General features: G+C 48.4%; 1 protein-coding gene across 3 annotated transcripts in view; it reads right to left on the bottom strand.

The window, feature by feature from the left end:
* Nucleotides 1-19,422, bottom strand: part of LOC137309691 (uncharacterized) — a 414,121-nt gene extending 394,699 nt beyond the window's left edge. For all 3 annotated transcript variants that reach the window (XM_067977758.1, XM_067977759.1, XM_067977760.1), the window contains exons 1-3: nt 19,337-19,422; nt 8,639-8,660; nt 6,487-6,555 (exon numbers count right to left, since the gene is read on the bottom strand). In XM_067977758.1, the coding sequence (XP_067833859.1) occupies nt 6,487-6,555; nt 8,639-8,660; nt 19,337-19,404 (159 nt within the window). In that variant the 5' untranslated portion in view covers nt 19,405-19,422. The remainder of the gene's footprint in view (nt 1-6,486; nt 6,556-8,638; nt 8,661-19,336) is intronic.
* Nucleotides 19,423-20,410: the final 988 nt, after the last annotated feature.

The following is a 20,410-nucleotide window of genomic DNA, read 5'->3' as shown; positions in this document are numbered from 1 at the left end:
TGCCCGCCATACTGGAGAATATCTAGGCCTCAGTGTTAAACTAACATTAACTATTTTCTAATACACTTCATCCCAGTCATTCACAACAAGGAAAACACAAGTTTGCAAACGCAGAAGAGAGATAATTACCCTCTAAGAGATGTCACTAATGGAAGTACCTTTGCCATCTGTGCTCACTCAACTGCCTGTAACCCTTGTTGATGCACTGATAAGTGACTGTAGTAAAAGATATAATGAAATATTGTCTTGTATATTGCTACAAATGAAAGTTATTGCCTGAAGGGAAATATCATGTTAAAGGGCAAGTATTTTTCATGTAAGGTACCCTGTAAATGTCACATAAGATTAGGTTTTAAAGTTATCCCAGTTTCAGGGCCCATCGGTAAAGCCCAGGAATCAGTGGGGGTAATTTTGACTTCGGGTGATATTGGATCAGTCGCCCATTAGATCTCTCTGCCGATTTTCATTTTCATTGCTTTACACTGTCACCCAAAGTTAAAATTACTCCCAATTATTCTAAGCAAGATGATGAACGGTGAAGGTGCTTCAACTAAAATCAGGCTGCGGGATCCCATTGAATGCATCTGCCAGTTAGCACTGCAGTTCCTGAATGTACAATATACAGTGCAAGGGAGGTTAACAGAATTTAAAGATCTCTAGACAAATTAAGTAGGCAAGCAGCTGGGTAATGGAACTTAATATAGAAAAAGATAAGATGAATGCACATTGGTAACACGTATACACAATAGATGGGGCAAAATAAATGGGATGTATCCCTATACTTTGTCTGTTTCAAACCATGCATCATCCAGCTGTACACGGTCCAAAACAGAACCTTTCAAATTACATGAGAAAGTTGTTTTAAATTTGAGTCTTCCTCCCTACCATCCTCCTCTCCTGAAGGAGTTGATTCCCTGCTCGAGTAATGTTCCACAAGTACGAAGCACCCTTTAGTATCGTACCTACATGGTCACTCTTATGCGAGCTATGACATTAGGGCGTCCACACACGCACACTTCCAACAGAGGTCACTGCATAGTGATTGGGAGTGGGAACTTGGTTGAATTTCTTAGCCCGAGGGTGCGGAGGCCAATTGTGGTGTGAGGAACAAGAAACCTTGGTTGATTTTTCACTTCTTTAGCCTTTGGCACTGAGGCCAGTTACAGTGTTCCTACGGCTCCAACTGACAACGAATTCAACGCAAACCAGGCGTTTAACTTGGGCTTTGCTGATCTCCATGGTTCAGCTGCTCACTGACCGAGCCAGCTGAGCCATCAGTTGAGGCATACATTTGTAACATCAGAATGCTTTGTTCAATTTGGGGCATCAGAAGGACACTCATGAGGAGGGTGGGGAAGATTCAAAATTCAATTTGTTCTTATATTAGAGAACATAAGCTCAAGAAGAAGTGAGATCCAAATCTTCAAAAAGTTGAACGGCATAGATAATGTGAATGTAATCAGGTTATTCTACTTCAACAATGATTAGAAGCTAGATGTGAGTAGAGGACCAAGCATATTGAAAGATTAAAGGGTAAATTTTATGAATTTGCACTGCCAGTGCAGAGTTCTTAGGGGCCACACAACAGTTTCTGTCCATTAACTTTCTTTTCTGGCTCTGAAAGTGACTGAAGATTACAAGAATATGTATAGCTCCTTAGATTACCCCATACCATTACCCCACACTCCATATGATTAAGCATGCATATAGGCCTCCAACTTATCTACAGTAACTAAAGTAAAAAGAAAGGTAAGGTCTACAGGTCTTATAGCAAGTAGCGTTTTTTTTAGTGAATCAAGGTCCCTAGTGTAGTTAACATTCTCTAAATTAAGAATAATTTAAAGGAGTAAACTCCTTAAAGGGAGTGGTAAGTAGTTTTTCTTTCCTTTTTTTTCTCTTGACATTGTAGTTGTTGTTAAGCTAACTTAAGGGTTAAGTCATGGCAGGAGATCCCAGAGCCGTGTCATGTTCCTCTTGTGGGATGTGGGAATTCAGGGATCCTTCCTGTGTCCCTGATTCCTTCACCTGCGGGAAGTGTGTCCAGCTGCAGCTACTGTTTGACCGTTTGACGGCTCTGGAGCTGCGGATGGACTCACTTTGGAGCATCCGCGATGCTGAGGAAGTCAACAAATAGCACGTTCAGTGAGTTGGTCACACCACAGATAAAAATTACTGAGGGAGATAGTGAATGGGTGACCAACAGACAGAGGGAGAGTAGGAAGGCAGTGCAGGGGTCCCCTGCGGTCATCTCCCTCCAAAACAGATATATCGTTTTGGATACTGTTGGGGGAGATGGCTCACCAGGGGAAGGTGGCAGTGGCCAGGTTCATGGAACCGTGGCTGGCTCTGCTGCACAGGAGGGCAGGAAAATGAGTGGCAGAGCTATAGTGATAGGGGACTCGATTGTAAGGGGAATAGACAGGCGTTTCTGCGGACGCAACCGAGACTCCAGGATGGTATGTTGCCTCCCTGGTGCAAGGGTCAGGGATGTCTTGGAGCGGCTGAAGGACATTCTGGAGGGGGAGGGTGAACAGCCAGTTGTTGTGGTGCATATAGGCACCAACGATATAGGTAAAAAACGGGATGAGGTCCTACAAGCTGAATTTAGGGAGTTAGGAGTTAAACTAAAGAGTAGGACCTCAAAAGGTAGTAATCTCAGGATTGCTACCAGTGCCACGGGCTAGTCAGAGTAGCAATGACAGGATAGCTAGGATGAATACATGGCTTGAGAGATGGTGCAAGAGGGAGGGATTCAAATTCCTGGGCCATTGGAACCGGTTCTGGGGGAGGTGGGACCAGTACAAATTGGACGGTCTGCATCTGGGCAGGACTGGAACCAATGTCCTAGGGGGAGTGTTTGCTAGTGCTGTTGGGGAGGGTTTAAACTAATGTGGCAGGGGGATGGGAACCGATGCAGGAAGTCAGTGGGAAGTAAAGTGGTGACAGAAACAAAAGGCAGTAAGGGAGAGTGTACAGAACATGACTGGACAGATGGTCTGAGAAAGCGGGGCAAAAACCAAGGGAAGTCTAGATTAAACTGCATTTATTTCAATGCAAGAAGTCTGATGGGCAAGGCAGATGAACTCAGGGCATGGATGGGTACATGGGACTGAGATGTTATAGCTATTACTGAAACATGGCTAAGGGAGGGGCAGGACTGGAAGCTCAATGTTCCAGGGTACAGATGCTATAGGAAAGATAGAGCAGGAGGTAAGAGAGGAGGAGGAGTTGCGTTCTTGATTAGGGAGAACATCACAGCAGTAGTGAGAGGGGATATATCCGAGGGTTCGCCCACTGAGTCTATATGGGTAGAACTGAAAAATAAGAAGGGAGAGATCACTTTGATAGGATTGTACTACAGACCCCCAAATGGTCAACGGGAAATTGAGGAGCAAATATGTAAGGAGATTACAGACAGCTGCAAGAAAAATAGGGTGGTAATAGTAGGGGACTTTAACTTTCCCAACATTGACTGGGACAGCCATAGCATTAGGGGCTTGGATGGAGAGAAATTTGTTGAGTGTATTCAGGAGGAATTTCTCATTCAGTATGTGGATGGCCTGACTAGAGAGGGGGCAAAACTTGACCTCCTCTTGGGAAATAAGGAAGGGCAGGTGACAGAAGTGTTAGTGAGGGATCACTTTGGGACCAGTGATCATAATTCCATTAGTTTTAAGATAGCTATGGAGAATGATAGGTCTGGCCCAAAAGTTAAAATTCTAAATTGGGGAAAGGCCAATTTTGATGGTATTAGACAGGAACTTTCAGAAGTTGATTGGGAGAGTCTGTTGGCAGGCAAAGGGACGTCTGGTAAGTGGGAGGCTTTCAAAAGTGAGTTAACCAGGGTTCAGGGTAAGCACATTCCTTATAAAGTGAAGGGCAAGGCTGGTAGAAGTAGGGAACCTTGGATGACTCAGGAGATTGAGGCCCTAGTCAAAAAGAAGAAGGAGGCATATGACATGCATAGGCAGCTGGGATCAAGTGGATCCCTTGAAGAGTATAGAGATTGCCGGAGTAGAGTTAAGAGAGAAATCAGGAGGGCAAAAAGGGGACATGAGATTGCTTTGGCAGATAAGGCAAAGGAGAATCCAAAGAGCTTCTACAAGTACATAAAGGGCAAAAGAGTAACTAGGGAGAGAGTAGGGCCTCTTAAGGATCAACAAGGACATCTATGTGCGGAACCACAAGAGATGGGTGAGATCCTGAATGAATATTTCACATCGGTATTTACGGTTGAGAAAGGCATGGATGTTAGGGAACTTGGGGAAATAAATAGTGATGTCTTGAGGAGTGTACATATTACAGAGAGGGAGGTGCTGGAAGTCTTAACGCGCATCAAGGTAGATAAATCTCCGGGACCTGATGAAATGTATCCCAGGACGTTATGGGAGGTTAGGGAGGAAATTGCGGGTCCCCTAGCAGAGATATTTGAATCATCCACCACTACAGGTGAGGTGCCTGAAGATTGGAGGGTAGCAAATGTTGTGCCTTTGTTTAAGAAGGGCGGCAGGGAAAAGCCTGGGAACTACAGACCGGTGAGCCTGACATCTGTAGTGGGTAAGTTGTTAGAGGGTATTCTGAGGGACAGGATCGACAGGCATTTGTAGAGGCAGGGACTGATTAGGAACAGTCAGCATGGTTTTGTGAGAGGAAAATCATGTCTCACGAATTTGATTGAGTTTTTTGAAGGGGTAACCAAGAAGATAGATGAGGGCTGTGCAGTAGACGTGGTCTACATGGACTTCAGCAAAGCCTTTGACAAGGTACCGCATGGTAGGTTGTTACATAAGGTTAAATCTCACGGGATCCAAGGTGAGGTAGCCAATTGGATACAAAATTGGCTTGACGACAGAAGACAGAGGGTGGTTGTAGAGGGTTGTTTTTCAAACTGGAGGCCTGTGTCCAGCGGTGTGCCTCAGGGATCGGTGCTGGGTCTGCTGTTATTTGTTATTTATATTAATGATTTGGATGAGAATTTAGGAGGCATGGTTAGTAAGTTTGCAGATGACACCAAGATTGGTGGCATTGTGCACAGTGAAGAAGGTGATCTCGGATTGCAACGGGATCTTGATAAATTGGGCCAGTGGGCCGATGAATGGCAGATGGAGTTTAATTTAGATAAATGTGAGGTGATGCATTTTGGTAGATCGAATCGGGCCAGGACCTACTCCGTTAATGGTAGGGCGTTGGGGAGAGTTATAGAACAAAGAGATCTAGGAGTACAGGTTCATAGCTCCTTGAAAGTGGAGTCACAGGTGGATAGGGTGGTGAAGAAGGCATTCGGCATGCTTGGTTTCATTGGTCAGAACATTGAATACAGGAGTTGGGATGTCTTGTTGAAGTTGTACAAGACATTAGTAAGGCCACACTTGGAATACTGTGTACAGTTCTGGTCACCCTATTATAGAAAGGATATTATTAAACTAGAAAGAGTGCAGAAAAGATTTACTAGGATGCTACCGGGACTTGAGGGTTTGACTTATAGGGAGAGGTTAGACAGACTGGGACTTTTTTCCCTGGAGAGTAGGAGGTTAAGGGGTGATCTTATAGAAGTCTATAAAATAATGAGGGGCATAGATAAGGTAGATAGTCACAATCTTTTCCCAAAGGTAGGGGAGTCTATAACGAGGGGGCATAGATTTAAGGTGAGAGGGGAGAGATACAAAAGGGTCCAGAGGGGCAATTTTTTCACTCAAAGGGTGGTGAGTGTCTGGAACGAGCTGCCAGAGGCAGTAGTAGAGGCAGGTACAATTTTGTCTTTTAAAAAGCATTTGGACAGTTACATGGGTAAGATGGGTATAGAGGGATATGGGCCAAGTGCAGGCAATTGGGACTAGCTTAGTGGTATAAACTGGGCGACATGGACATGTTGGGCCGAAGGGCCTGTTTCCATGTTGTAACTTCTATGATTCTATGATTCTATGAAGCTGGTATCTAGGAAGTGCACAAGAGTGGTGGTAGCAATACAGATAAAGACGAATTGTGCATCATTTGACCACAATTTGCAAATATTAATGAGGTCCCTTCCAATTTCCAGTAGGAGCTCCAGCCACCTAAATCAAAATTGGAATAGGAGGACAAGCAGCGGTAAGTCAGCGGGTCAATCATCCACAAGATTTTGGTCATGCTACCACCCCATTTTCAAGCATAAACAGGATGGTAGTGAGATAGAAATTGGCCTCAGTGGGTGCAATACAACTGGCCTGAGTGTTAAAGAGGGAAAGAACAAAATTAGTCAGACTATGCACCTCATGGAATTCGTCTCAGCTGTAGGGCTTCTCCCCCAATCCCATCCCATCCCAGCTAGGCTCTCATTTTAAGAATGGCTATTTGGGCAAGATACCAGAGTGCTGCTGACATTTGTAGAATGTACCTCAGCATGAATCACTGCATTTTGGAAAGGAGGGGATGAAATAAAATACTGTTTCAGAAACAAGCTCTTCAAAAGGGCAAGGATCATTTCATTTTATTTCCAAACACAATTACCTCAGAGTTCATTCCACGCTCCTTTCTCACATCAGATGGAATGCAATCAACAAGAAGGTCACGAGGATACTAAACATTTGAAAGTAATAAGACTTTTTAATTACAATGAAGAGACGGTTGAGAAAATCTGATACAAACAGTGAAGATCTTTATTCACATTAATGAGTTATTGTAATGGTTAGGTTTGCTCTGTGTCCCTTATCACAACTCTTTATGCGTCTAGCCATTTCTAGACTTTTGCCTCAGCAATTAAAATGGGAAGAGTTCAAATGTTAACCAATGCCTCCTGAATATTGGTCTATCCAATTTGTTAAATAGGCTATAATATTGCAAGACATGTCTGTAATTACAAACTCAAAATAATTAGAATCACAGGTCAAAGAACAGAGATTCCTATTTTATATTTTAATTTTAAATTATTAGACCTCAGAATGTTTTTTAAAACACAAGTCATTTTCAATTTGACAATCTTCTGATCTTTTTTTCACAATACCCCATTCTTAGGGCCATTCCTCCTACTGCATGCTACTCCAAGACCTGGGTTAGCAGTCAGGACTCTCCCAGATAGAGTTAGACAGTCAACATCTCAACTTCAAAGTTGCTGTATTTTCATTGAACACCCATGATGTGAAATTCCTCTTAGCAGACAGACAGTACATGAGATGCTAGTTACACTTTTGGCCCATTTTTTTAAAATACACTGTCAGGAATGATTAGCTTTACTGTGTTGTTTCTAGATAGTCAGGCAACTTAGGATCCACTAAAACTAATATACAACTGAATGACCAATCAAATCAGAATTTTGTTTTGAATTTTTTGAGGATGTCACTAATAAAGTAGATGGATGTTATCTATATGGACTTACAGAAGGCATTCTATGAGGTTCCACACAGGAGATTATTAGCAAATATGAGAGCACACAAAATTGGAGGTAGCCTTTTCACTTGGGTTGAAAATTGGTTGGGAGGTAGGAGACAGAGTGGGGATAATGGGTATGTACTCTGATTAGCGGGATGTGACAAGTGGTGTTCGCTAGATCTGATCTGGGGCCTCAACTTTTCACCATATTTATTAATGATGAAGGAATAGTGAGTTGTATATCCAAGTTTGTGGATGACACTAAGTTAGGAGGGGCAGTAAATAGCGCAAAAGGGAGCATGAGGTTGCAAAGGGACATAGACAGATTAAGTTAGTGGGTAAAACTATGGCAAGAGTCCAATATGGGCAAGTGTGAAGTCATTTACTTTGGACACAAGAAAGATAAATCGGAGTATTTTCTAAATGGTGAGAAACTAGGGACTGTAGAGGAGCAAAGAGAATTAAGAGTCCAAGTACACAAATCATTAAGGGCTAGTAAACTGGTACAAAAAGCAATCAAAAAGGATAATGGAATGTTGACTTTTATCTTATGGGGACTGGAATACAAAGGGGAGGAAGTGATGCTTCAGTTGTACAGAGCATTGGTCAGACCCAACTGGAGTACTGCATTCAGTTTTGGGCACCGCACCTCAGGAAAGATATACTGACCTTGGAGGGGGTTCAGCGCAGATTCACCAGTATGATAAAGGGGCTTAGAGGATAAAATAATCAGGACAGGTTGTATTGTATTCCCTTGAGAATAGGAGGTATTATTATCCAATATAAAATGGTGCCTACTTTTTATTCAATGAGCTCAAATTCTAGGTAATCTTAATATTAAAACTCAGTTGTCCATGTTCAGTCTTAGAGATTCAGTCACAGCTTTTTGAATTGAAATGGATGGAAAGATGAAACTGACAGTAAAAATTTGGGAGTGTGGGATTAGGGAATTTACCCTGTACACGCACTGCAGATATCATTACAAAGGTTTTAGTCCACTTCAATCTGGAATAGTAAAATCTCACTGGGAAACCTCAAACTTTACCTGAGTTTATGAAAAAGATATATAAACAACATCAACATGTTTATGTTAAAACAATGAAGGACTGTTTTCTCCTTCATCCTCTGAGGTACAATGTGCCAGACAAGTGCTGCAGACAAATTAGAATGACAAGCATTCTGCGACATTAAATCATCTGTTCAGGTTATCACCATACACATTAGGCCACTGGGCACCATTTGTAATTTACAGCTTTTACTGCAAAATTGAAATGTGGAGCAAATTTTGACTCACCCCAAGTGCTGTCGCTAGACATCTGGAAGAAAATAAGGAAATCATTAATAATGCTATATGTTGTATTTGACTCAAGTTCATCATTGGAGATGGGAACTTTCTCGGAGCAGTTCCCGACATTACTTTGCCAGATGCGCGTTGGAAACCCTGGCCTAAATTTGAACATGGCGCCAGGAAGACGGCGGGTGGTGGGGGGGGAGGGAATTCCTGACAGAAACCCCGGAAGTTCGGGTTTCCCAGACGTCCTTGCGATTTTGACATAAGAACGACTTTTATTCTTTTTTTTTGTCCGTTTCCCACCCGACAAGCCACCCAGAATGACAGGCTGGTTGTCAGTTGGCCAAGAGAAGAGGAAGGAAGCGAATGCCAGAAGAGGGGGTCCGGGGCATGAGTCATCGGAGGGTCGCGGATCGCTGTGGGGGGGGGGGGGGCGGCGAGGGGAGGGGGGCGGACGCGCGGCGGCGAGGGGAGGGGGGCGGACGCGCGGCGGCGAGGGGAGGGGGGCGGACGCGCGGCGGCGAGGGGAGGGGGGCGGACGCGCGGCGGCGAGGGGAGGGGGGCGGACGCGCGGCGGCGAGGGGAGGGGGGCGGACGCGCGGCGGCGAGGGGAGGGGGGCGGACGCGCGGCGGCGAGGGGAGGGGGGCGGACGCGCGGCGGCGAGGGGAGGGGGGCGGACGCGCGGCGGCGAGGGGAGGGGGGCGGACGCGCGGCGGCGAGGGGAGGGGGGCGGACGCGCGGCGGCGAGGGGAGGGGGGCGGACGCGCGGCGGCGAGGGGAGGGGGGCGGACGCGCGGCGGCGAGGGGAGGGGGGCGGACGCGCGGCGGCGAGGGGAGGGGGGCGGACGCGCGGCGGCGAGGGGAGGGGGGCGGACGCGCGGCGGCGAGGGGGGCGGACGCGCGGCGGCGAGGGGAGGGGGGCGGACGCGCGGCGGCGAGGGGAGGGGGGCGGACGCGCGGCGGCGAGGGGAGGGGGGCGGACGCGCGGCGGCGAGGGGAGGGGGGCGGACGCGCGGCGGCGAGGGGAGGCCAGGGCTGGCAGTGAGGGCGAGAGTCTGTGCGTGGATGAGCGTGTGTGTGCATGTGTAGGTGGGGAAGTGTAAGCTTGAACAGAAAGATAACTTGCTAATACGGAGAGGAAGAGAATTATTTGAAAAACTGATGAAAAGAAAATGTGAAAGTTAATAACAGAGAAAACAAACAAAAGTGAATGAAGCAGGAAAAAGAAAAATGAGAATAATCTGAAAGAATATTAGCATCTTACTTGCAGGAAGGGAATGGGAGACTGGAGGATGATTGAAGAAGAAAGCAAACCTTGCGGAGCACCATTGGTACAAAGTACTCCCCAAATGTACTTGCTGTTTTTCAAAAATTGAAAAATTTATTCCTGCCTTGAATGTGATTCTTCAGTCTGGTAAGGAAATATATTTTCTGCTGGAGTTATACCGGGGAGCTGACACAAATCCAGCGGAATTGGAGAAAGAATTCCTCAAGGGATCACTCCATCAGTTCAACGCTTCTCTGGGATCTCCCACTGGATCGGACAGGGGCAATAAAATGTGTGCAATCGAATATGGACGAGAATATTCAAAATCCATGCAAATGACATCAAACTGTGATCTCTGTCATTCATGCCCCAGCAACACTTGGCACAAGGGGATGTCTGTCTGCTTGTCCTTGGAATCCAGTGATGCTATGGGAGGCAGGGGGGCTTTTCAACATTTAAATGGCCGGAAGGTCTATGCAACTGATCAGGCAATTTTTTTAATTTGGTGATTTTCGTCTTCCAATTTCCAAGGCAGCACCAAGACCACTGACCATGTCCCACAGGCAATGAAGCTTCCCACAGGTAATGTCTGTCCCAAATCTGTACTTGTGCAATACTTGCATTTTTCAGAGGGCGGAGGGATTGATAAAGAGCTCAATCGCTGGTTGATTTCTCCCTTCTTAACCCAGAAGTGCTGGGGAAGAAATTGTAGTGCCCATATTGCTACCCCAACCGAGATCAGCTAACTCAGCGTAAACTGGTGACCAAATCTGGGGTTTCCTGATCTGTACGGCTCAATTATACGCTATTTTTACCAATGGCACTATCGGGTGGAGCAGTTTGTTCTTCAATAACACATGTGGGAAATTTCATTGCGCTGACAGTACTCTCGCTAGGTAAACACAACCATTGCAACAGTCTGTGTGGCACCATGTGGAACATCAAACCCAGCTGGCCAAATCAAAAGTCCAAAAAAAACCTTGGTTAAATACTAATTAAAAGAATCGATACCAAAACTATAGGCAGCACAGTGACACCACTCTGTAGCTGATCATCCCTTCACACCATCTGCTGTGTACACACAATAAAGGGGCTTCCAAGATGTTTTAAAACAAGAGGCTAACACTTATACTGGGAAACAATGGAGAAACCAGAACTATAGCATCAATTTTAACTCCCCCTGCCTGGCAGAATCCGGGCAGGCGAGGAGGGGGGAATTTAAAATGGAGCGGAGGACGTGCCCACTCTGTTCCTGCCCCGACCTGACCGACTGCAATTTTAAATTGCAGGGCGGCAAGGAAACTTGCCCGAAGCCGGAGGGGATTGGAATTCAAAAGTGAGGAAGTGATTCTTCAGTTGTACAGAGCTTTGGTGAGACCCCATCTGGAGTACTGCATTCAGTTTTAGGCAACCAACTTCAGGAAAGATGTATTGTCCTTGGAGGGGGTACAGCACAGATTCACCAGAATGATACCAGGGCTTAAAGGGTTAAATTATGAGGACAGATTGCATAAACCTGGCTTGTATTCCCTTAAGTTAAAAGGTTCGAATTGAGGTATTTTAAATTATTAAAGGATTTGATAGAGCAGATACAGAGAAACTATTCCCTCTGGTGGGGATATCAGGAACAAGGGGGCATAATCTTAAAATTAGAGCTAGACCATTTCAAAGTGAAATCAGGAAGCACTTTTTTTACACAAAGGGCAGTGGGAGGCTGGAACTTGCTCTCCCAAAAAGACTGTGGACACTAGGAGTCAAGTGAAAATTTCAAGACTGAGGTCGATAGATTTTTGTTAAATAAGGGTATCAAGGGAGATGGAGCAAAATAAGGGTATCAAGGGAGATGGAGCAAAGGCAGAAAAATAGAATTGAGGTACAGATCAGGCATGATCGAACTGAAAGCCAGAACAGGCTGGAGGAGCTGAATGGCCTCCTCCTGATCCTATATTTAGATGTGCAGATTGGGTTCTGATGAGGTAATTGGCACCTCCCTCCCCTCCCACCACTGCTATTTTTACCTGAGGCCATGGCAGGAGTGCAGGGATGCAGTGGTGTCTTCCTTGCCAGGCCAAAGCTGTCGGGATCCGCATCCAATGCCAGAAGAGGCCCAGGCAAGTGTACATTTTACATTTTTACAGGAGTGTTCCTCCAGGCCCCACCTGGAAACCTTGGGCCTCCCTTGCCCCAAGCTTCCCCCACTCCTCTGAACACAATTCCCCTCCCCTCCTGTGACGCACTTACCTTGTGCCAGGGACCATTCCCCACCGGGACTCGGTCGGCAGCCTCTGATCCGCCCACTGGGCAGCCGCTTCCCGCCAACTTCCCAGAAGTTTTGCTCGGGAAGTTGGCAAGCCTGGCCCATTAAAATCAGCCGAATTTCCGTGCTACCATTCCCGGGCGGACCGACCCTTCGCTGGGCCGCATTCCTGTCCAGGTGTAAAAATTGACCCCCATATTTCTACAGCTAGGACTTTAAAATGAAAGAATCATCACGACAGCATTTCAATAGCACCTTTAACACAGAAAAACATCCTCAGATACTTCAACCAGATTCAGTTATCGGGCGAATAAACACCTTTCCTTTAAATTCACATTGGAAAATATAGTGTTACATACAATAGGAATGTTATGATCAGGCATGTGGTGTGATAAATATAATCTGAGACTGATTTACACATGAGTTATCCAGTCAATCCTGTTTGTGGAGATATTTACAACAGTCAAGTGGTCCTCTATACAGGTTCTGAAATGGTCCATCAGCAAAGCTGCAGGTGCCCCACAAACTGAATGAAAAATATCAGCAAGACACCCTGTCTCTTCCTGGGAAATATCAGAAAAGGACCATGCCACAATGTTCCAGGCAGCATAGAATAGGCACATCCTCCTGGGAATGTAATCAACCATCATCAAACTAACAATTGTCAATTCCTGAGGTCCTTCGTACAAACCATGCTTCTGTCAATCAACCAGGTGTAAGGATTGTATCTCTCTCTATAGTTTACCAGAATATAATACTCAAAATTCAACATCCAGGCAATCTGGTGAAGCAATTAGAAAAGCAAATACTGGGATGTACAGCCAGATCAATACAATGAAACTACAGTTATACGGAGGCTTTACAATGCACTGGTCACATAACACTGTCACGAAACTTGGAAGTGCTGGAAACACCAAACAAGTCAGTCAGTATGAGTGAAGAGAACTGATACGTTAATGTTTCAGGTGTAGATTCTTCATTAGAACAAGAAGAAATTACAAATGAACAGCATTTATTTCGGGAAGCAGGAGGAATGAGCAGGTTTCCAGCATTTTCTGCATTTATTTTAGATTTCCAGCATCTGCAGTTTTTGTTTAAGATACTGTTCTCAGATTTGGTCACAGTGTCACATTAATGTCACGAGTATTATAAAGGATGCAGAGAAAGACAAGGGAGGTCAGCAACTCGTGTGGGGGGGGGGGGGCGGGTCAGCAGTCCGGGGGGGTGAGGGGGTGAGCAATCCGGGGCTTGTGGGGGGGGGGGGGGGGGGGGGGGGGTCAGCAATCCAGGAAGAGTGAGGGTTGGGAGGAAGTGGGGGGGGGGGGGGGGGGGGGGAAGAGAAGAGCTCGTCAGTCTGGGGGAGGGAGGGAGGAATTCCAGTGGGAGGCTGTCCATGGACGGGGGGCAGTCCAGAGTCATAGAGTTATACAGCACGGATAGAGGCCCTTCGGCCCATCGTGTCCGCGCCGGCCATCAAGCCCTGTCAGGATTGCCCGACAGCCTACCCCCTGGACTGCTCCCCCCTCGGACACGGACTTCCTCCCCCCCCCCCAGGGGGGAGCAGTCCAGGGGGGAGGAAGTCCAGGGGGTAGGCTGTCCGTGGCCGAGGGGGGGAGCAGTCCAGGGGGTAGGCTGTCCGTGGCCGAGGTGGGGAGCAGTCCAGGGAGGAGGAAGTCCAGAGGGTAGGCTGTCCGTGGCCGAGGGGGAGGAAGTCCAGGGGGTAGGCTGTCCGTGGCCGAGGGGGGGAGCAGTCCAGGGAGGAGGAAGTCCAGGGGGTAGGCTGTCCGTGGCCGAGGGGGAGGAAGTCCAGGGGGTAGGCTGTCCATGGCTGAGGGGGGAGCAGTCCAGGGAGGAGGAAGTCCAGGGGGTAGGCTGTCCATGGACGGGGGGAGCAGTCCAGTGGGGAGGAAGTCCAGGGGGTAGGCTGTCCGTGGCCGAGGGGGAGGAAGTCCAGGGGGTAGGCTGTCCATGGCTGAGGGGGGAGCAGTCCAGGTGGGAGGAAGTCCAGGGGGTAGGCTGTCCATGGCTGAGCGGGGAGCAGTCCAGGTGGGAGGAAGTCCAGGGGGTAGGCTGTCCGTGGCCGAGGTGGGGGGGGGGAGGAAGTCTGCGGGGGGGGGGGGGGGGGGGGGGGGGAAGGAAGTCCCGGGGGGGGGAAGGAAGGAGGAAGTCCGGGGGGGAGGGGAGGAGGAAGTCCGGGGGGGAGGGGAGGAGGAAGTCCGGGGGGGGGGGGGGGGGGGGGGGGAAGGAAGTCCGGGGGGGGGGAGGAAGGAAGTCCGGGGGGGGGGGGGGAGGAAGGAAGTCCGGGGGGGGGGAGGAAGGAAGTCCGGGGGGGGGGGGGAAGGAAGTCCGGGGGGGGGGAAGGAAGGAAGTCCGGGGGGGGGGGGGGGAGGGGTGGGCGGAGGAAGTCCGGGGGGGGGGGGGGGGGGGGCGGAGGAGGGAGGGGGTCCGTGGCCGAGGGGGGAGCAGTCCAAGGAGTAGGTTGTCGGGCAATCCTGAATCGGGGAGGAGCTCTGGAGACGGGGGAGGGCAAGAGAGTGAGGCAGGGGGGGTGGGGTGATTGGGGCTAAAACTGGCGGCAGAGAGAGATACTGGGGAATGGGTTGGATGTTTTCTGCAGAGCTGAAAGCAGCAGCAACATGGAGAGTGGGAGCAGCGCCGAGAGAGCAGCCAGTAAAGGGATGTGAAGCCTGGGAACTTTACTGTTTGAGACCAAGGATTCTCACTGGAAGAACCAAGGAGGGAGGGAGAAGGTAAGTTTTCTGTGCTATTAGACCGTGGAATACCGTGTGTCTATGAAGGCACACTGGACCATCACTTAAAAAGGAAAGGGATAAATGTTTACAAAGGAGGAATATAATAGGATCTGGGGAGGGGGGTGAAAATGGAGTTATGGGAGAGAGCAGAGGCATCAGCACAGACACCGGGGGCAAAATGGAAACAGCCTCCTCCTGCGCTGTAATTTCTTTCTTTCGATGAAAATTCTCCTTTATTGAGACTGAGCCCAGGGAGTGGATTAGAAATGTTGGTGTTGAGCTGAGTTGAGGACAATGTGCCCTATGAGAAATGCTCCAAGCATCGAGTTCACTGCCCTTTGTCCGATCTCTCGGTTTGGTTCCGGTCGGTCAGTGACGGCCAGTTTTAACACATGAAATCCAAGTACAGATTGGCTCTGACTGAGGCTTCCCGTTCAGAGTTGTCACCTTCACACACTATCCAAGTCCAAACCAGGATCCAAGGAGATAAATATTTCTCAGTCCCCGCGCTCGGCTGCTGGGCATTTCTCAGTGCCCGCGCTCGGCTGCTGGGCATTTCTCAGTCCCCGCGCTCGGCTGCTGGGCATTTCTCAGTCCCCGCGCTCGGCTGCTGGGCATTTCTCAGTCCCCGCGCTCGGCTGCTGGGCATTTCTCAGTCCCCGCGCTCGGCTGCTGGGCATTTCTCAGTCCCCGCGCTCGGCTGCTGGGCATTTCTCAGTCCCCGCGCTCGGCTGCTGGGCATTTCTCAGTTCCCCCGCTCTCTGCTGCTGGGCATTTCTCAGTTTCCCCGCTCTCGGCTGCTGGGCATTCCTCAGTTTCGCCGCTCAGCTACTGGGTATTTCTCAGTCTCTACTCTCAGCTGCTGGGTATTTCTCAGTCTCTACTCTCAGCTGCGGGGTATTTCTTAGTCTCTCCTCTCAGCTGCTGGGTATTTCTCAGTCTCTACTCTCAGCGGCTGGGTATTTCTCCGTCTCTACTCTCAGCTGCTGGGTATTTCTCAGTCTCTACTCTCAGCTGCTGGGTATTTCTCAGTCTCCACTCTCACCTGCTGGGTATTTCTCAGTCTCCACTCTCACCTGCTGGGTATTTCTCAGTCTCCACTCTCACCTGCTGGGTATTTCTCAGTCTCTACTCTCAGCGGCTGGGTATTTCTCAGTCTCCCCGCTCAGCGGCTGGGTATTTCTCAGTCTCCCCGCTCAGTTGCTGGGTATTTCTCAGTCTCTACTCTCAGTTGCTGGGTATTTCTCAGTTTCCCCCCTCAGTTGCTGGGTATTTCTCAGTCTCCCCGCTCAGTGGCTGGGTATTTCTCAGTCTCCCCGCTCAGCGGCTGGGTATTTCTCAGTTTCCCCGCTCAGCTGCTGGGTATTTCTCAGTCTCTACTCTCAGTTGCTGGGTATTTCTCAGTCTCTACTCTCAGTTGCTGGGTATTTCTCAGTCTCTACTCTCAGTTGCTGGGTATTTCTCAGTTTCCCCCCTCAGTTGCTGGGTATTTCTCAGTCTCTGCTCTCAGTTGCTGGGTATTTCTCAGTCTCTGCTCTCAGTTGCTGGGTATTTCTCAGTCTCTGCTCTCAGTTGCTGGGTATTTCTCAGTTTCCCCCCTCAGTTGCTGGGTATTTCTCAGTTTCCCCCCTCAGTTGCTGGGTATTTCTCAGTCTCTACTCTCAGCTGCTGGGTATTTCTCAGTTTCCCCCCTCAGTTGCTGGGTATTTCTCAGTTTCCCCCCTCAGTTGCTGGGTATTTCTCAGTCTCTGCTCTCAGTTGCTGCGTATTTCTCAGTCTCTACTCTCAGTTGCTGGGTATTTCTCAGTCTCTACTCTCAGTTGCTGGGTATTTCTCAGTCTCTACTCTCAGTTGCTGGGTATTTCTCAGTCTCTACTCTCAGTTGCTGGGTATTTCTCAGTTTCCCCCCTCAGTTGCTGGGTATTTCTCAGTCTCTACTCTCAGTTGCTGGGTATTTCTCAGTCTCTACTCTCAGTTGCTGGGTATTTCTCAGTTTCCCCCCTCAGTTGCTGGGTATTTCTCAGTTTCCCCCCCTCAGTTGCTGGGTATTTCTCAGTTTCCCCCCTCAGTTGCTGGGTATTTCTCAGTCTCTACTCTCAGTTGCTGGGTATTTCTCAGTCTCTGCTCTCAGTTGCTGGGTATTTCTCAGTTTCCCCCCCTCAGTTGCTGGGTATTTCTCAGTCTCTGCTCTCAGTTGCTGGGTATTTCTCAGTCTCTGCTCTCAGTTGCTGGGTATTTCTCAGTCTCTACTCTCAGTTGCTGGGTATTTCTCAGTTTCCCCCCCTCAGTTGCTGGGTATTTCTCAGTTTCCCCCCTCAGTTGCTGGGTATTTCTCAGTCTCTACTCTCAGTTGCTGGGTATTTCTCAGTCTCTACTCTCAGTTGCTGGGTATTTCTCAGTCTCTACTCTCAGTTGCTGCGTATTTCTCAGTTTCCCCCCTCAGTTGCTGGGTATTTCTCAGTTTCCCCCCTCAGTAGCTGGGTATTTCTCAGTTTCCCCGCTCAGTTGCTGGGTATTTCTCAGTCTCTACTCTCAGTTGCTGGGTATTTCTCAGTCTCTACTCTCAGTTGCTGGGTATTTCTCAGTTTCCCCCCTCAGTTGCTGGGTATTTCTCAGTCTCTACTCTCAGTTGCTGCGTATTTCTCAGTCTCTACTCTCAGTTGCTGGGTATTTCTCAGTCTCTGCTCTCAGTTGCTGGGTATTTCTCAGTTTCCCCCCTCAGTTGCTGGGTATTTCTCAGTCTCTACTCTCAGTTGCTGGGTATTTCTCAGTTTCCCCCCTCAGTTGCTGGGTATTTCTCAGTTTCCCCCCTCAGTTGCTGGGTATTTCTCAGTCTCTGCTCTCAGTTGCTGGGTATTTCTCAGTCTCTTCTCTCAGTTGCTGGGTATTTCTCAGTCTCTACTCTCAGTTGCTGGGTATTTCTCAGTTTCCCCCCTCAGTTGCTGGGTATTTCTCAGTCTCTACTCTCAGTTGCTGGGTATTTCTCAGTCTCTGCTCTCAGTTGCTGGGTATTTCTCAGTTTCCCCCCCTCAGTTGCTGGGTATTTCTCAGTCTCTGCTCTCAGTTGCTGGGTATTTCTCAGTCTCTACTCTCAGTTGCTGGGTATTTCTCAGTTTCCCCCCTCAGTTGCTGGGTATTTCTCAGTTTCCCCCCTCAGTTGCTGGGTATTTCTCAGTCTCTACTCTCAGCTGCTGGGTATTTCTCAGTTTCCCCCCTCAGTTGCTGGGTATTTCTCAGTTTCCCCCCTCAGTTGCTGGGTATTTCTCAGTCTCTGCTCTCAGTTGCTGGGTATTTCTCAGTTTCCCCCCTCAGTTGCTGGGTATTTCTCAGTCTCTACTCTCAGTTGCTGGGTATTTCTCAGTCTCTACTCTCAGTTGCTGGGTATTTCTCAGTCTCTACTCTCAGTTGTTGGGTATTTCTCAGTTTCCCCCCCTCAGTTGCTGGGTATTTCTCAGTTTCCCCCCTCAGTTGCTGGGTATTTCTCAGTCTCTACTCTCAGTTGCTGGGTATTTCTCAGTCTCTGCTCTCAGTTGCTGGGTATTTCTCAGTTTTCCCCCCCTCAGTTGCTGGGTATTTCTCAGTCTCTGCTCTCAGTTGCTGGGTATTTCTCAGTCTCTGCTCTCAGTTGCTGGGTATTTCTCAGTCTCTACTCTCAGTTGCTGGGTATTTCTCAGTTCCCCCCCCTCAGTTGCTGGGTATTTCTCAGTTTCCCCCCTCAGTTGCTGGGTATTTCTCAGTTTCCCCCCTCAGTTGCTGGGTATTTCTCAGTCTCTACTCTCAGTTGCTGGGTATTTCTCAGTCTCTACTCTCAGTTGCTGGGTATTTCTCAGTTTCCCCCCCTCAGTTGCTGGGTATTTCTCAGTTTCCCCCCTCAGTTGCTGGGTATTTCTCAGTCTCTACTCTCAGTTGCTGGGTATTTCTCAGTCTCTACTCTCAGTTGCTGCGTATTTCTCAGTTTCCCCCCTCAGTTGCTGGGTATTTCTCAGTTTCCCCCCTCAGTTGCTGGGTATTTCTCAGTTTCCCCGCTCAGTTGCTGGGTATTTCTCAGTCTCTACTCTCAGTTGCTGGGTATTTCTCAGTTTCCCCCCTCAGTTGTTGGGTATTTCTCAGTCTCTACTCTCAGTTGCTGGGTATTTCTCAGTCTCTACTCTCAGTTGCTGGGTATTTCTCAGTCTCTACTCTCAGTTGCTGGGTATTTCTCAGTTTCCCCCCTCAGTTGCTGGGTATTTCTCAGTCTCCCCGCTCAGTGGCTGGGTATTTCTCAGTCTCCCCGCTCAGTTGCTGGGTATTTCTCAGTCTCTACTCTCAGTTGCTGGGTATTTCTCAGTCTCTACTCTCAGTTGCTGGGTATTTCTCAGTCTCTGCTCTCACTCTCCTGGTATTTCTCAGTGATTTCCTCTTACTCTCTCTGTCCCTCTCTCACCTCAGCTCTGTCGTTGTCCAGACGCCTCTTTTGTGCCGCTCTGCTCGCGGCCCGCTCGCCGCCTCCATCACCCTCTCGCTGCGCGCGCACTCCAACAGCTCGGGGCAGCGCCTCCTCGCGCCCGGCGGCCGTTGGTCTCGCGCCCGCCCCCCGCGCGTGCGCACAGTCTCCTCCTCCTCCTCCCCGAGCGCGGCCGCACCGGGTCCTAGTGCACGCCCGCAACATCAGAGCCGCCTCCTCCGCTCCGGTGAGTGACACCTCGCTGGTAACTGGTGAATATTCGGCGTTGAAAAGAGTCGCCTAACGGTTTGAACAGAGAAAGCCAACACTCGGGTAATTTAATATTTGTTTTACATCGTGAAGATTTATGTTTAATCATCATTATTTACTGTATGAACATCATTTTCGGAGTGACGATTGACAACGGGGCGGCCAAGATGATCGATTCCCTCACAATGACTGTTGACATCGCACGGTTTAGGGTGAGTGGGTAGTGTTAGTGTTACTGGTTAGTGTTACTAGTTAGTGTTAGTGTTACTAGTTAGTGGTTAGGGTTAGTGTTACTAGTTAGTGTTAGTGTTACTAGTTAGTGGTTCGGGTTAGTGTTACTAGTTAGTGTTAGGGTTACTGGTTAGGGTTTGACATTGAGATCAATTGTTAACCATCTGTTAGTTAAATATTAGTCTTCCGAATTCATACACAGAAATCCAATAAATTATGAAAGAGAAGAAAGAACTTGCATTTATATAGCACCTTTCACATCCTCAGGATTTCTCAAAGTGCTTTACAATCAATGAAGTACTTTTGAAGTGTAAGCAAACAGGACACCAGTTTGTGCACAGCAAACAGCAAAATCTGATTATAGTGATGTTGGTTGAGGGATTGGCCTGGACACCAGGAGAACTCCCCTGTTCTTCTTTGAAATAGTGCCATGGAATTTTACATTTCGCTGACGGGGCCTCAGTTTAACATCTCATCCAAAAGACAGCACTTCTGACGATACAGCACTCCCTCAGCACTGCACTGAAGTGTCAGCCTAGATCATATGGTCAAGTCTCTGGAGTGGGGCTTGAA

The sequence above is a fragment of the Heptranchias perlo genome, unplaced genomic scaffold, assembly GCF_035084215.1.
Source record: "Heptranchias perlo isolate sHepPer1 unplaced genomic scaffold, sHepPer1.hap1 HAP1_SCAFFOLD_177, whole genome shotgun sequence".
NCBI classification, from domain to species: domain Eukaryota; kingdom Metazoa; phylum Chordata; class Chondrichthyes; order Hexanchiformes; family Hexanchidae; genus Heptranchias; species Heptranchias perlo.
The sequence above is the reverse complement of the archived record's forward strand: the minus strand, read 5'-3'. Positions and strand labels throughout refer to the sequence as shown.